The sequence below is a fragment of the Clupea harengus genome, chromosome 11, assembly GCF_900700415.2.
Source record: "Clupea harengus chromosome 11, Ch_v2.0.2, whole genome shotgun sequence".
NCBI lineage: Eukaryota > Metazoa > Chordata > Actinopteri > Clupeiformes > Clupeidae > Clupea > Clupea harengus.
Genome location: NC_045162.1, coordinates 12,817,822 through 12,831,604, shown reverse-complemented (window position 1 = coordinate 12,831,604; position 13,783 = coordinate 12,817,822). Strand labels below are relative to the sequence as shown.

Here is a 13,783-nt window from a genome sequence, read left to right as displayed (position 1 = left end):
ACTTGAGGTTATGCCTGAAAATCAATGGCAAAATTTCATACCGGAGAAATGTAACCCCAAACTTGAGGTTATGCCTGAAAATCAATGGTTAAAACTACGATGCATGGGTGAATGACACAGAGGACTGTTTGCTTTTTAATTTGCACAGAATACGTCGGGTTGCATAATGAATACATAAAGTAGGCCTATTCACACAGTTATGAAATGTTGTTACAAATATATATCTGAAGGAGAGAGACAGAGTGAGACATTTTATGTGAATCTGTCTTGAAATCACTTTAATAGCACCAGATAATAAAATATGATCACTCTTGGCCTGTAGCAGAGAGAGTCCTATATGGATGGTTACTTTTGTGGTCATTTTCACAGGCTGCTGTGCATAAATGGTGATAAAAGGGTGTTGTGCGAAACCCTGTGTTATGGTCTAAAAATATATGGACAGCATGACAAGCATAATAAAATATCAATTTCGGTGTAATTGGATTTTTTAATAAGGGCAATACTAATTAGGGTCACACTTTATTTGGATGTTCCCCTATAGACTATCTACAGATGCTCAGATTATAAACAAACTATCTGTTGAAACTCTGTTAACTACAATTTATGGTGAAGGTTAAAGTTAGGGGTTGGGTTTGGTTAAGTTGACGTTCACTGAACAATTAGAAAGGCTGAATTTGAATTTCAACAAACTATCTGTAAAGTCTCTAAGATAAAGTCTTAGCCTAATTAGGGTAAGCATCTGGGGCTTTTATCATTTTACATATTTCAGACATACATAATATATATATATATATATATATATATATATATATATATATATATATATACATGTTCTTTTGCTTCCCCTTGATTTAATTAATTATGTCAGTGGGCCTATAGGCTGCTTTAATCTTACACCATTTTATCAAGATGTCCTGACTCAACTTAATGTGTGAACTGAACAGAATTTGTACTGGTGGGTTTGTTTGCACTTGTGAATTGCTTTGTTGTTCAAGATAACACACAGGCAAATTGCCTCTTATTCAGATGGAGGAACACAATTTCATACTGATATATATGTATATATATTTTTTATTTGGGTGTTGCTGTGAAAAGCCGACACACCATAACACACAAACAATCAATAATGCAACTTAAAGCAGTCTGTAAGAAGTGCATCTGATTCCTAATAGCATTTCTGATGAAAGCGACTATGAAGATGCCAAACAGCAGGCCCTCCCTTGAAAGTCATGGGCTTCAGTGACACTACATCTCCACTGCGTCAGCGCGGGGCTTTTCCCCATGCTTATAAACACTCACGGTCACATTGACCGTTTCACTGCCATACTGGTTGCGTACAAAGATGCTGTAGTTGCCGGAGTCTTCCATAGTGACTTTGTTGATGGTGAGGGTGCTGCACTTGGGCTCCTTGGCGACGTGGTACTGGTCTCTGGTGACTACTTCTCTGTCATTTTTCAGCCAGAACATCTCTGGCGCTGGATCTCCGTCGGCAAAGCAGGTGAGACACAGGGACTATTAGAGGGTGGAAATATAGGTAGAGATAAAACATAATTAAGGTCACCAAGAACTCCACTTAAATGTGAGAAGTAGTGCAATAGATGTCCATTTTTTACTTTTGCAGGACTGTAATGTGTTTGAAAAAAAAATCCTCATGTTCTGGCAGTGTCCTTGAGCGCCTCACACTTACTCAAGGTCCTCAAGTCACTGGTTGAATTCAAAGAAATTATTTAACTGCAAATGTACTATGCTGCCACTTTTGACTCTTTTTATGTTATAAATGGATGTAATCCATTTCACACTTGAACTTCTCATTCCAAGAACTGCAAGTCTCTTGTAGACATGAAATGGTTCATTAAATTTCATATCACACCTTTTCCTCCATGATAGCCACCACGTCAGGCAGGCCCTTGGTTACTCGAGCTTGGTCTGCGAGAGGGGAATTAAGCAGGATTACATTAGACATCTGCAGTGCTCCCATTTAGCTGCTTCACAGCACAGATTATATAAGAAAAGAAATGACTGCACATATTACATAAATCAGGCCTTACTTCTCTCAGCTACCGCAACTTGCCTGAAGGAAGAAATGAATCACACCATTAATAACGATTCTACTCAACAGCACATTAGCATGGTGCTACAGCAAAGTAAAACAAGGATAGTGTCACATAATAAGGACATGCAGTGAGCATTTTCACACACACGCTACTTGATATAAGCTGCACCACAGTAAACATGCAAAGCATAGAAAATAGTTTACTTCAGTCTCTGGTATTCCAACAAGGCATCATCAAATGCTTCAAAAGGAAAGAGAGACAAGGAGAGAAAATCAATGTTTTGAAAATATGAGTGCCTGTAATGGCTGTAATGTTAATAGTCGCCCTCCCAGTTGTTTTCTGAGGGGACATTAGCCAAATGCCACGGCGTGGCTCATTACCTTGGCCAGCGAGGTCCAGTGAGCGTTTATGTGTGTCCACACCATCAAACATCTCCAGAGTGTACTTCCCCTTATCGCTCTCAGTGGGGTGGAAGATCTCAATCCACACCTTCAGCATGCTAGTTCCAGGCTTTGTCCTGTCGTCTAGATCGATCCTCCTCTCCCTAAAACAAACCACAGTACCAATGAATGATTACAAGAGACAAACATAAAATAAATAAAAATCTGTCTATGTTTGTCTATCTATCTATCTATCTTCTATCTATCTATCTACTGTATCTATCTCATCTCAATTAAGATATCACATTTTACATAACCTTATTCATTACATACATTTCATTTGGGTATTTGTGAGCAAACTCACACACAAAGCCAGACGTATTCAATACCTGAGAGATACAGTGATATTTGTAACATGCACAGGCTGGAATGGTTGGAAAATGCCACAGCAGAAGAATGTTGGACTGCAAAAGCTGGCAACTCAAAATTGATCCTCATGCCACGTTTTCACTCTTCACTCTTAAGGCTTTGAGTAATAGAGTTGCATAAATGGCTGCACTTACTTGAAGTGCCAGCTGGTCTGTAGGTAGCTCAGGAAATACTTCAGGGAACAGTACAGCTTAAAGCCTACGGCAGTGCACTGGATCCTCATTGGACTGGCAGACAGGGCTGTGTGACATACAAGGCATGAGAAGACACACAAGTACTCATAGAAATACACCACACACATACACACATGCACACGCAAAACACACACACACACACACACACACACACAAACACACAGGAGAAGACAAGACGGTCTGCATAAGAGCTCTTGATGTAAGAAGAGGGCCCCATCTGCTCCAGGGTGAACTAAACCATTTCCTACTTTCTGACTGATCTGAATTCACACAGTAGAGAGAGAGCACCAAGCACAACAGCAGCGAGCACACTCACCGCTCATTTTACCCAGGCTCTGCATCAGCCGGTCGAACTCTGCAGAAACACAAACAGTATTTTTTTAGGATCATCATTTTTGCAGTAACAGACTGAAGAACAAAGCAGAAGCTCTTTGATCAACTGTCACAAGCCTCACCATCGCCCAACATCTCCACAACGCTCTCATCCTCCCCTCGGCTGTCGGACACCACCGCCCTATACACACCTGCCTCCCCCTTGGTCACCTGGTGGAGGAACGCAGCTCAGTCCAACTCATCACATATTTAAGCAGTGATGTACACAAGGTTTGTAGACTCAACCTCCATCTTACCAAAAACAACAACAACAACAACAACAACAACCACAGATATGCTAGCAGAGTATAAAAAAGGACCTGGCATGTACATTTGTTCAACTCCTTTGAGTCCTCAGTGCACTGTTAGAGAACAGGATATCAGGAGGGTTGTGTTTGTGGGGGATGCCATCCAGTGTATAAGCATGCCTTTAGTGTGTCAGGGGGAAAAGAACCACTGCATTGGTTTGTCTATGCTGTGAACATGCTGTCTCCAGACCAGGTGTCTTGAGTTATACAATTGATATGAGACATGCTTAAGGAAATATCAAGACACCAGCTAATGATAAAGAAGCAGCCTCTACCACTTCATAGCGATACTGTGACACCTGTTGATGATGACTACTCAGGGGTTGTTTTGCCTATTTATTGATGCTGTGAACAACCAACATTCAGCCTACTCTGTGGATGTGTCGTGATGTTGTGATGTCGTGATGTTGGGATGTTGCGATTCTACTCACCTGAGCAATGGTTAAGGAGCTAACGCCAGAGGGCTCAGTGACCACCTGTTTCAGCTCTACTCCGTCCTTATACCACTTCAGCGTGGAGTCTTTGTTCAAGTTGGTCACCTGTCCTCAGATAATGTATGCACATTAAGTGATGGAGTGGCAGAGTATGTCATATGCATACCATTGATGGATATATATACTACACACACACACACACACACATACACACAAACACACATACTCTCTCTCTCTCTCTCTCTCACACACACACACACACACACACACTCTCTTTCTCTCTCTCTCTCTCTCTCTCACACACACACACACACACACACACACACACACACACACACACACACACTCTTCTCTCTCTCTCTCTCTCTCTCTCTCTCTCTCACACACACACACACACACACACACTCTCTTTCTCTCTCTCTCTCTCTCTCTCTCTCTCTCTCTCTCACACACACACACACACACACACTCTCTTTCTCTTCTCTTTCTCTCTCTCTCTCTCTCTCTCTCTCACACACACACACACACACACACACACACACACACACACACACTCTTTCTCTCTCTCTCTCTCTCTCTCTCACACACACACACACACACACACTCTCTTTCTCTCTCTCTCTCTCTCTCTCTCTCTCTCACACACACACACACACACACACACACACACACACACACACACACACACACACACTCTCACTATCTCTCTGTCTCTTTTGAAGAAGTGTCACAGTGATTGATTACCTTGCATGTCATTATCATTTCACAGTCTGATGTCACGACCCAGGACAAAAACTGCTCAAAGTGAGGTCCTATGAAGAAAAAGACACAGAGAACATTTCTGAATATATCTGATGATTACTTTGTCCAAGAGACAAATTTAAATACCTTTATGTGCCACAACTTTGATATGCATTTTGTGCTTTGAAAAAACGTGTAAAAGTGAATGTAAAAGTCCTTGTAAAAGTAAAAGGCAAGCTACTGCAAAACTTGTACATTAACAAGAAACTAATGGGAAACCATTGTGGGTTTCACATAGTACAAGGAAGCCTAAATCAATCCTAGGCTCCAGTCCTTCTGTCCTCAGACAGAATAATGGAAGTCTCTCTGGTTCACTGATAAGGGTGTGCCACAGTCATAAGGGGGCACTGGGCCTGTAACTCTTAGAAACCCTTACCCCGCTTGATCGAGAGCTATGATTGGCCAGAGGGGCCCTGAGATGAAGGGACATGGTCAGGTACACGTCCAGGAGGTCACTCACCCACTTTTCTCTTCCAGTCACGTCTGTTAGCCTGGGATTTGGCCAAAGTCTGCCGGAATTCTGCCCAAATTCAAAACAGGTTTTTCAGTAAATGGCACATTTGCACATGCAACAGTATAGTCATAGTGCTGCATATACAACAATGTGAAGCTATGATGTATAAGCCTTTCAAAACATTGATACTGCCACGGATATAAAGTCACAGTCTGCCAGAAGAGCAATTTCTTTAAGTGGCAAAGTCCAATGCACTTTTTCTAGAACTTAAATTAAAAACTGAGAAGTTAATCATGAATATGTACTTACAGTACATTTGCCCCAGAGTGTTATTTATAACCGTGTGAAACGACCTGGCATAATGTTCATGCGAATGTCCATACGGTAAGGACAATACAGAATACAATTGCTAAATGATTCACCTGAGGACTGAGATTAGATCATGACGTGATCATTACCATCAGTTCCCTAGGGCTTCACAGACACGTGTATCTTGCTTTATGCAAATGTTCTGATTTAAACTGTTCCCCCCCCTTACATTCTCAATAGCAATCTGGTGCAATGACATCAGAGGGTGAACTCACTCTCATCCACAAACACCAGGGTGAACTGGTTCTTGGCCCGGCCGTCTCTCAGTTGTGCGGTGTAGGAGCCCTCGTCCTCCTTGGCCAGCTGGTCTAACAGGATCTCCAGCAGACCGCTGGCCTTGTCAAAGTTAACCTTGCGGGCCTGTGTTTCAGGGCATGACATCACATACATCAAACCGGACAATTTAAGAAGACCCTCACCACCCACAGATGTTATCATTGTAAATTGCCCTGACATAGTTATTGAGTGCCACCAGCCTTTTGTTCATCAGTGGCTTTTCATCAGCTTTTTGTCTTTCTAAAGTGAACATGAATTGAACAAGCGGGTGACAACATGAGACACCATGACATGAATTATGCCGATTAGATCACAGCGGGGTCAAACAGGGACCTTTAATGTGTCGCAAAACCGAGAATTTAAGATGGATTAAACTGCCTAACACAAAGGTTACAAAACCCTGCGCACACCCAGAGTAAAATATTGCATAATGAAAGTGCTAAATCCCCAGGTCCGGCGACCCATTCCCTCAGCTCCAGCACTGGGCTATGTTTAGAGCAGTGTCATGACACTGTGCTTACATGTAACCTTTAGAGGCAGATTGCTATCTCTGCTTGCTCTGTCTTAATCATGGCCCATGCCTGTAAATGTAAATGCTATTCCTGACATTGGGATGTATTTAATCCTCATACGCTAAGATAGAAATTAGACATTTTACTAGGCAGTGATGTGGTGTTGCTCATGTTCACAGTTGACATGGGTTCCCAGTATGGGGTCCCTGTATTGTCAATTGTACTTGAACTTAAAACTTTATTTGCCTAGATGTATTGTACTGTATACATGCGTGCATGTGTGTATGTGTATGTGTATGTGTGCACATAAGTATGTGTGTTAATATATTATACTGTATACATGCATGTGTGTGTGTGTGTGTTTGCATACGTGTGTGATGTGTATGTGTGCACATAAGTATGCGTTGTATACCCCCATGTGCACAACTGAGTGTTTGTGTGTGTATGTGTGTGTGTATGTGTGTGTGTATAATGTGTGTACCGGGGTGCCTGAGATCTCCCTGTCATTGAGGATGAGGCACAGTTGAGCAGCGTTGGACAGGGCCTCAGTTTGTAGCCACAGGCGGACGTTACCCTGCTCCGACACCTCCACCTTCCAGCCCGACTTCAGCTTTATCACTGACCAAGACATGGTGCCCAACGAACACGTGGTTAACGACATTAACACAAACCATAATCAGAAAAGGCATAAGCAATCAGAAAAAGGCCATAAAGAGACTGCAAATAATTCACAAATACACCCATCTTGGAAAATAAAACGCCTGAGATAAGCATTCCGTGAACTGGGCATAAATATTGTGGGGACAGCAAATGCCACAAGCTGGTGTAATTCATAGGCTGCGCCCCGGCCAAATGCCTCCATTTGTCTCACTTACATGGGTTTCTGATGTGCCAGCCCAGCTCTGTGAGACGCTCCAGGTCTGAGAAATTAGACAAGAGAGAGAGAGAGGGAGAGAGATGGAGAGAGAGAGAGGGAGAGAGATAGATGGAGAGAGAGAGAGAGAGGGGGGGGAGAGAGAGAGAGAGAGGGGGAGAAAGAGACACAGAGAGAGAGAGGGAGAAAGAGAGAGAGAGAGAGAGATGGAGAGAGAGGGAGGGGGAGAGAGAGAGGGTAAGAGAGAGAGAGAGAGAGAGGGGGTGGGAGAGAGAGAGGGTAAGAGAGATAGGGAGAGAGAGAGAGAGAGGGTAAGAGAGAGAGGGAGAGGGAGAGAGAGAGGGGGGGGAGAGAGAGAGAGAGGGTAAGAGAGAGAGGGAGAGAGGGAGAGAGAGAGAGAGGGAGAGGGAGAGAGGGAGAGAGAGAGGGGGGAGAGAGAGGGGGGGGGGAGAGAGAGAGAGGGTAAGAGAGAGAGGGAGAGAGGGAGAGAGAGAGGGAGATTAAGTGGCACATTTGCATCTGCATTGTTCTTAACACAGATGCATATTTCCACAACAGGATGATTCATGAGGTTTACAAGTGAAGTCAGGCCAGATATGCTCAAAAGCTGGCTGTTTCCTGTTTCCTGTTAAGTATGCTGCTTGTGTAGGTTGGTATTAAGCATACATGCATAAACAGGCTATTTAGTGCAACGACATGAATATTCAAATCTCCACAGATTTTCCACAAATGCAGTCAGCCATCCAGTACATGTGAAGTGGTTTGGCACTTGCTTCTATTTTCCGTCTATTTTTACAGGGCTGCTGCAGCTGGCAAAACAAATGTATGGCTTACGTATGAGAGGTTCCAATGTGGAAATTATGTTTTTTTTTTTTTAAATGATTGCTGTATAAGGCACACAATGGTGCTGAGAAGAATGCAAAGTGAGGATAAGAGCATGACAAAGACGGGACAATAAGGGGTTATGTGCAAACAGAGAATGAGAGAGAGAAAGAGCGAGTGAAGAGGAAAGAGCACACAAGGGAGAGGAGGACAGGAGGGCTGTGGCGTACCCTCCGCAGTGAAGGTGTAGCTGGAGGAGACAGCAGGGTTGTCACTAAGCCCCACTGTGTACAGGCCCAGATCCTCCTCACTCGGGTCAGTGAAGGTCAGAATGGATCTGTGGGGAGACCCAGAGTAATTACAGCATACACTAATACACACACACACACACACTACACACAGCCGAAAATGTACACAAATACTCACATACAGAGACTTAAACAAACACACACACACACACACACACACACACACACACACACATACACACTGTACACAGCCGAGGATGTACATAAATGCTCACATATGGAGACATAAACACACACACACACACACACACACACACACACACACACAGCCGAGGATGTACATACATGCTCACATACAGAAACATAAGCACACACACACACACACAAATAAATACATAAAGCCATCCTTACCTATTGTTCTTAGTCTCCACCTTGGCTCTTCCTGCATCAATAGCCTCACTGTAGTTCTTGCTCCAGACAAACTTGCTGTCCTGGCTCATCTCCTCCGTCTCAAAGGCCAGGTATATGAACCCATCATTATCAACTCCAATCTCCACCTCCTTGGTTCCTGATAGAGGAGAAGGTCATTATAATCATATATTCCCATACAGGAGGACAGCTGATCGAAACTGAAGATGAGGGGGGAATTGGCGGTATGATTGGTGCAGACCTGGTTTGGTTTGAGCTGTTATTGGCTCAGAGGGGATGGAGGCCATGCCTACACCAGCTTGATTGACAGCAGAGACACGCAGACGATATGTGCGACCTGATTTTAGCCCAGGTACCTGAGCAGGAAATGAGAACAAACATCCGGGTATGCATCACCGGACTTATAACATAATCCCTCTCAGATAGTATAACAAATAACATACACATACCTTAAAGTGGGGGTCTGTGATTGGCTCCTCATTCACAGGTGTCCAGTCCTCAGACTCCTCCCCCTCGCTGAGCTCTATCATATAGCCGCTGATCTCTGATTGGCCCGTATAGACGGGCACTGCCCACAGGAGCACCAGGGAATTACTGCGGACCTCTCGGAATTCCAGATCATAGGGACAGCCTAAGAGGACAGGAGGATGATGGGAAATGTTACCGTGTGAGCAGAGTCAGTCCTTGCATCTGTTCATCCATCAATCTATTTTCTATTTTGTTTTCATGCATCCATAAATCAATTTGGTCATCCATCCATCCATCCATTCATTCATCCACCCATCCATCAATGAACTCATTCGTTCACATCCATAGCGCCTTCCTTCCACCTATTGACTTTTTTCATGCATCCATCCATCAGTTTGTTCAACCATCCTCTCTCTTTCTCTCTTTCTGTGTGTGTGTGTGTGTGTGTGTGTGTGTGTGTGTGTGTGTGTGTGTGTGTGTGTGTGTGTGTGTGTGTGTGTGTGTGTGTGTGTGTGTGTGAATGAGTCTGTGCACACACTCACCTGCCTCTGGCATTGTCCATTCCTCACAGAGAAAAAGCTCACTAGGTTTTGAGGGCTTGCCAATTCCGACAATGTTTGCAGCAAACACATGAAACTGATAATACTGCCCCTCGAGAAGGTTAGACACCTGCACAGGCACACAGAGAAGCTGGGAGTCACTTTGGGGAAATGGGAGTGGAGGAATACAGGAAACAGAATAGAAAATACACTGAATTATCGTTAAATATATGTACTTTTCTACTTATTATAACATCATAAATGTAAGAGAGAGTTATGCGTTATTAGCTTTAGAAAATCATTCACGATAAAGAGAAGCTTTAACATAATATCCCTGCTCATGTCCTCTCTGTAACGTCTACAGTGCCCTTTGAGGGGGAAACACAATATTCATCAAAAGATTGATGACTTTGTCCTGAGCCTCTAGGGATGAATGATCTACAGACACTGCAGACCAGCTCAGGACCAACCACCATCAATAGAGCCAAACCAAAAATCAAAGCTACATTTATGGGGATGTCACTATCCATCACCAATCAATCTATCAGGTAAAGCAAGGTCTGTCAGGGTTGGTGTTCACTTGACCAATGACTTGACTGGCAAGGAAAGGAAAGCCTTGCTCACAGTTTTGGCTGTTTTTCCACCTCTGAACACTAGATGGCAGTAGAATGTTTTCTCAGCCCTCATTGTGGCAGGCTGTACTGGATGTGAGGAGTGAGCCCTAAGGGGCTTGCCTTTCAGCTGGCCTCTAATGAAGCTCGATGGGTGGCTTGCCTCCCTGACTGCCCAATGACCAGCCAAACACAGGCAAACAGTGGACCCTCTAGCAGCCTTGTCTGACAACTCCCACAACCTTGATCCCAGTGATCAATACGCTCTAATAATTATCAATGCTCTATTTATGAAGAGACAATATGAACAGGACATGACAATGTACGCCAAAATACAAATAATGTGATTTGATGTAGAAAATAATGATGAAAATGATTTTAAGTAGCTGTGGGTCTACATTCCGTCCAACAGGGGGCGCTCTGCCCAAAAAGCACTCATGTTATTTTTAGATAAAGGCCAAATACATCCCACAGGAAGGATTCTGTCTGCCGAAGTCAAGCAGTTTCAGTTCTAACTGAAGCTAACCTGGCCTCCTCTAAAACAGCAGTAGTCTTTTCGTTTGTCATGCTCCATGTGTCGAAGATCCCCGCTCTCATGACCCTACCCAGGGCAGGCATAATCTACCAGGAGTGTCGCAATGTGCAAGTGTGTGAGGAATGGCAAGGGCTGCATGAGTGTGGGTGTGTGTGCTCAACGTGTGAAGAATGGTAGCCATGCTGTCTTTCCCTGACCACATTTTAAAGGTGAGCTAATTAAGACTGTCACCATGCTGACAGAGGGACAGAGGTTTGGGTTTTAAGCTTTAATGAGGTCTCTGAGGACACGCGTCACCGCAGGAGTAACCCACTTCTGCTGGCAAAGGAGCGCAAAAAATATAAAATTCAGCCCAGGCAGAGGACCATCAAGGCATGTCATTGAAAATCCACCATGCTGATGAGGACTAGTATAAATGTCAATAAGGGAAAATGTCAATTCACCTTGTAGAGTCTCTCTTTGATGGGCTTGATGTTCACCTCGCGCCAAGTGGTCTGGGCCTTCTCTCTCTGGTCCAGGTAGTACCCAAGGACAGGAGAGCCACCGTCGCAGGACGGACCTCTCCAGTTGAGGAGCATCTCTGACTCAGAGCAGTGCAGCAGGGCAATGGCCGAGGGAGAGGACGGGACATCTGGAGAGAGAGAGGGAGAGCGAGATAGACAGAGATAGAGAGATAGAGGGAGATAGACAGAGATAGAGAGGGAGATAGAGAGAGAGATAGAGAGGGAGATAGAGGTAGAGAGTGAGGGAGATGAAGATGGAGATGGAGATGGAGATGGAGAGAGAGAGAGATAGAGATGGAGATAGAGAGAGAGATAGAGATGGAGAAAGAGATAGAGAAAGAGAGAGAGAGAGGGAGAGTGAAATAGATATAGAGGGAGAAAGAAAGGGTGAGGGAGATAGAGAACAGGCTTTTGCTACAATGACCTTGTGTTTCGGCTCTCCGAGCATTTTAAAAAAAAAATTTTTTTTACTGTCTCAGCCCTTTTTTCATTATCTAATCAAATCAACAAACTCTTGAATCAGTGACTGGTTAATAAATGGAAATCCAGTTAAGGTAATTTTCTGTCGGTGCAACAGCTTTTGTTAGTTAATCTATGGGGCGCTGAGGCTTTAATTAGTTAATCTATGGGGCGCTGAAGTTTGTCCTGGAGCCCCCACAAGTCAAGGGTGAACGCTCAACCATCAGAGCAGAGCAGCAAATCACGAATATCTCATCCCACTGACATTTGGGCGTTGAAATAACTAATTTATCATGACCCATCGGTACCCCTCTCAACTGACCTCGGAGCACTTTCTTTCTCTATTCCACTCGAATTCTCTCACTCCCTCTCTATATCCCCTCTATCTCTCTCTCATGCTCTCTTTCTTCCTCTCTCCCCCTCTCTTTATTTTCTCCCTCTTTTGCAGAGAGAGACTAGTAGTGAGATTGTGCTCGGTGGAGCTCTTGAGCGCCGTGCAGAAAAATAAAAAAGCGCCAGAGATGTCTGCGTGTCTCTCAGTTCGTTTCAGGACACAGAGAGGCGGTTTAAATGAATGGGACAGAAATGTCAGGCCTATCATTATCTGATCCTACATCAGTGTATTTGTAAATTACATCACGGTGAGTGACAGGCAAAATGAGCTGCTATTACCAGGGAGCCAGCAGCTCTGCAGAGATAATCAGAGCCGCGATTGTAGGTCAGAACTGTGCCAAGAACCGAGGTGCTTCTGTGAGAGACAGATTACCTCGACACCAAAAAGCTCCTCTCACTGAAGGTGAAAGAAGATGTATTTCCTATTGCAGTCACGTCGTTCATGAATTTGAATATTTCTTACAGAAATTGTGGAACATATAGCACAGGAGATCAAAGCTCTCTCTGTTTGCTTTGGCTGCAGAGGGACTTTCTCTGCTTTTAGATGGCAGTGTAATGCTCACATCCCAGTTCAAAAGGAAGGCTATTGGTGGCTTTTACTGGTCTGTTCCTGCTTTGTGGCGGCTTTTTAAGGACTGCCAGATGGCGGCGAGTCCCTACGGGGGCTAGCCCAGAGGGAGTGAGCTGGTGGCACCCGTGGCCAGACAGGTTAAGTACTCACATATGGCCGATTTGACCACGACTGGGTCCGATTCCTCCGAGTATTCGCTGTTTCTGGCGCGGCCTACCGACTTCACGCGGAACACGTACCGCTTGTCTTTGGTCAGCCCATGCACGGTAAACCTGGTGTGAGCAAACATCAGCTAAATGAGCCATATATCCAAAATTATGCATAGAGATAATATAAATGCTGCTGTCAGCTCTTTATCACATTATTTTCTCCCTAAGACAGTAGTTAGGATAAGAGGCACCGTATGCTCAAGGATGATGTGATTTCTAATCCTCTCTGATGAGATCAAATTGAAGGGTGAAAAATGTTGCCTGCTTTAATGGGTTTCCCTGTCCAATCTGACATCTACTATAATTGCTGTTTAGTACAGTGTTTGCGCTATTTACTTCCCTTCACTTATCAATCTCTGATGTGTTCATTGAATCTGAAAGATAGGTCACTCTGTAGAGTTATCCTTGAATGTAAAGTTTGTATTTTCCCCACTCATGCCATGTTGACTGATTGGGCTGATCTGGGACCTGTTGTTGGTGATGGGCTTGTTGTTGACGCTCCTCCATTCGCTCTTCCCAGCCTCGCTGTAGTACAGATA

The 13,783-nt window shown here is 44.1% G+C and overlaps 1 protein-coding gene across 1 annotated transcript in view; it reads right to left on the bottom strand.

The window, feature by feature from the left end:
• Positions 1 to 1,081: 1,081 nt before the first annotated feature.
• The window catches only part of myom3 (myomesin 3), a 20,416-nt gene continuing 7,714 nt past the window's right edge, over positions 1,082 to 13,783 (bottom strand). Inside the window, exons 7-28 of the mRNA XM_012824716.2 lie at positions 13,713 to 13,783; positions 13,186 to 13,307; positions 11,553 to 11,740; positions 9,967 to 10,093; positions 9,406 to 9,587; positions 9,198 to 9,312; positions 8,939 to 9,095; positions 8,510 to 8,616; positions 7,459 to 7,503; positions 7,065 to 7,201; positions 6,011 to 6,155; positions 5,433 to 5,492; positions 4,916 to 4,983; positions 4,169 to 4,276; positions 3,513 to 3,600; positions 3,374 to 3,412; positions 2,998 to 3,103; positions 2,435 to 2,598; positions 2,258 to 2,294; positions 2,049 to 2,071; positions 1,871 to 1,926; positions 1,082 to 1,512 (exon numbers count right to left, since the gene is read on the bottom strand). The exon at positions 13,713 to 13,783 is cut by the window's right edge and continues 104 nt beyond it. Of these exons, the coding sequence (XP_012680170.2) occupies positions 1,246 to 1,512; positions 1,871 to 1,926; positions 2,049 to 2,071; positions 2,258 to 2,294; positions 2,435 to 2,598; positions 2,998 to 3,103; positions 3,374 to 3,412; positions 3,513 to 3,600; positions 4,169 to 4,276; positions 4,916 to 4,983; positions 5,433 to 5,492; positions 6,011 to 6,155; positions 7,065 to 7,201; positions 7,459 to 7,503; positions 8,510 to 8,616; positions 8,939 to 9,095; positions 9,198 to 9,312; positions 9,406 to 9,587; positions 9,967 to 10,093; positions 11,553 to 11,740; positions 13,186 to 13,307; positions 13,713 to 13,783 (2,412 nt within the window). The 3' untranslated portion in view covers positions 1,082 to 1,245. The remainder of the gene's footprint in view (positions 1,513 to 1,870; positions 1,927 to 2,048; positions 2,072 to 2,257; positions 2,295 to 2,434; positions 2,599 to 2,997; positions 3,104 to 3,373; positions 3,413 to 3,512; positions 3,601 to 4,168; positions 4,277 to 4,915; positions 4,984 to 5,432; positions 5,493 to 6,010; positions 6,156 to 7,064; positions 7,202 to 7,458; positions 7,504 to 8,509; positions 8,617 to 8,938; positions 9,096 to 9,197; positions 9,313 to 9,405; positions 9,588 to 9,966; positions 10,094 to 11,552; positions 11,741 to 13,185; positions 13,308 to 13,712) is intronic.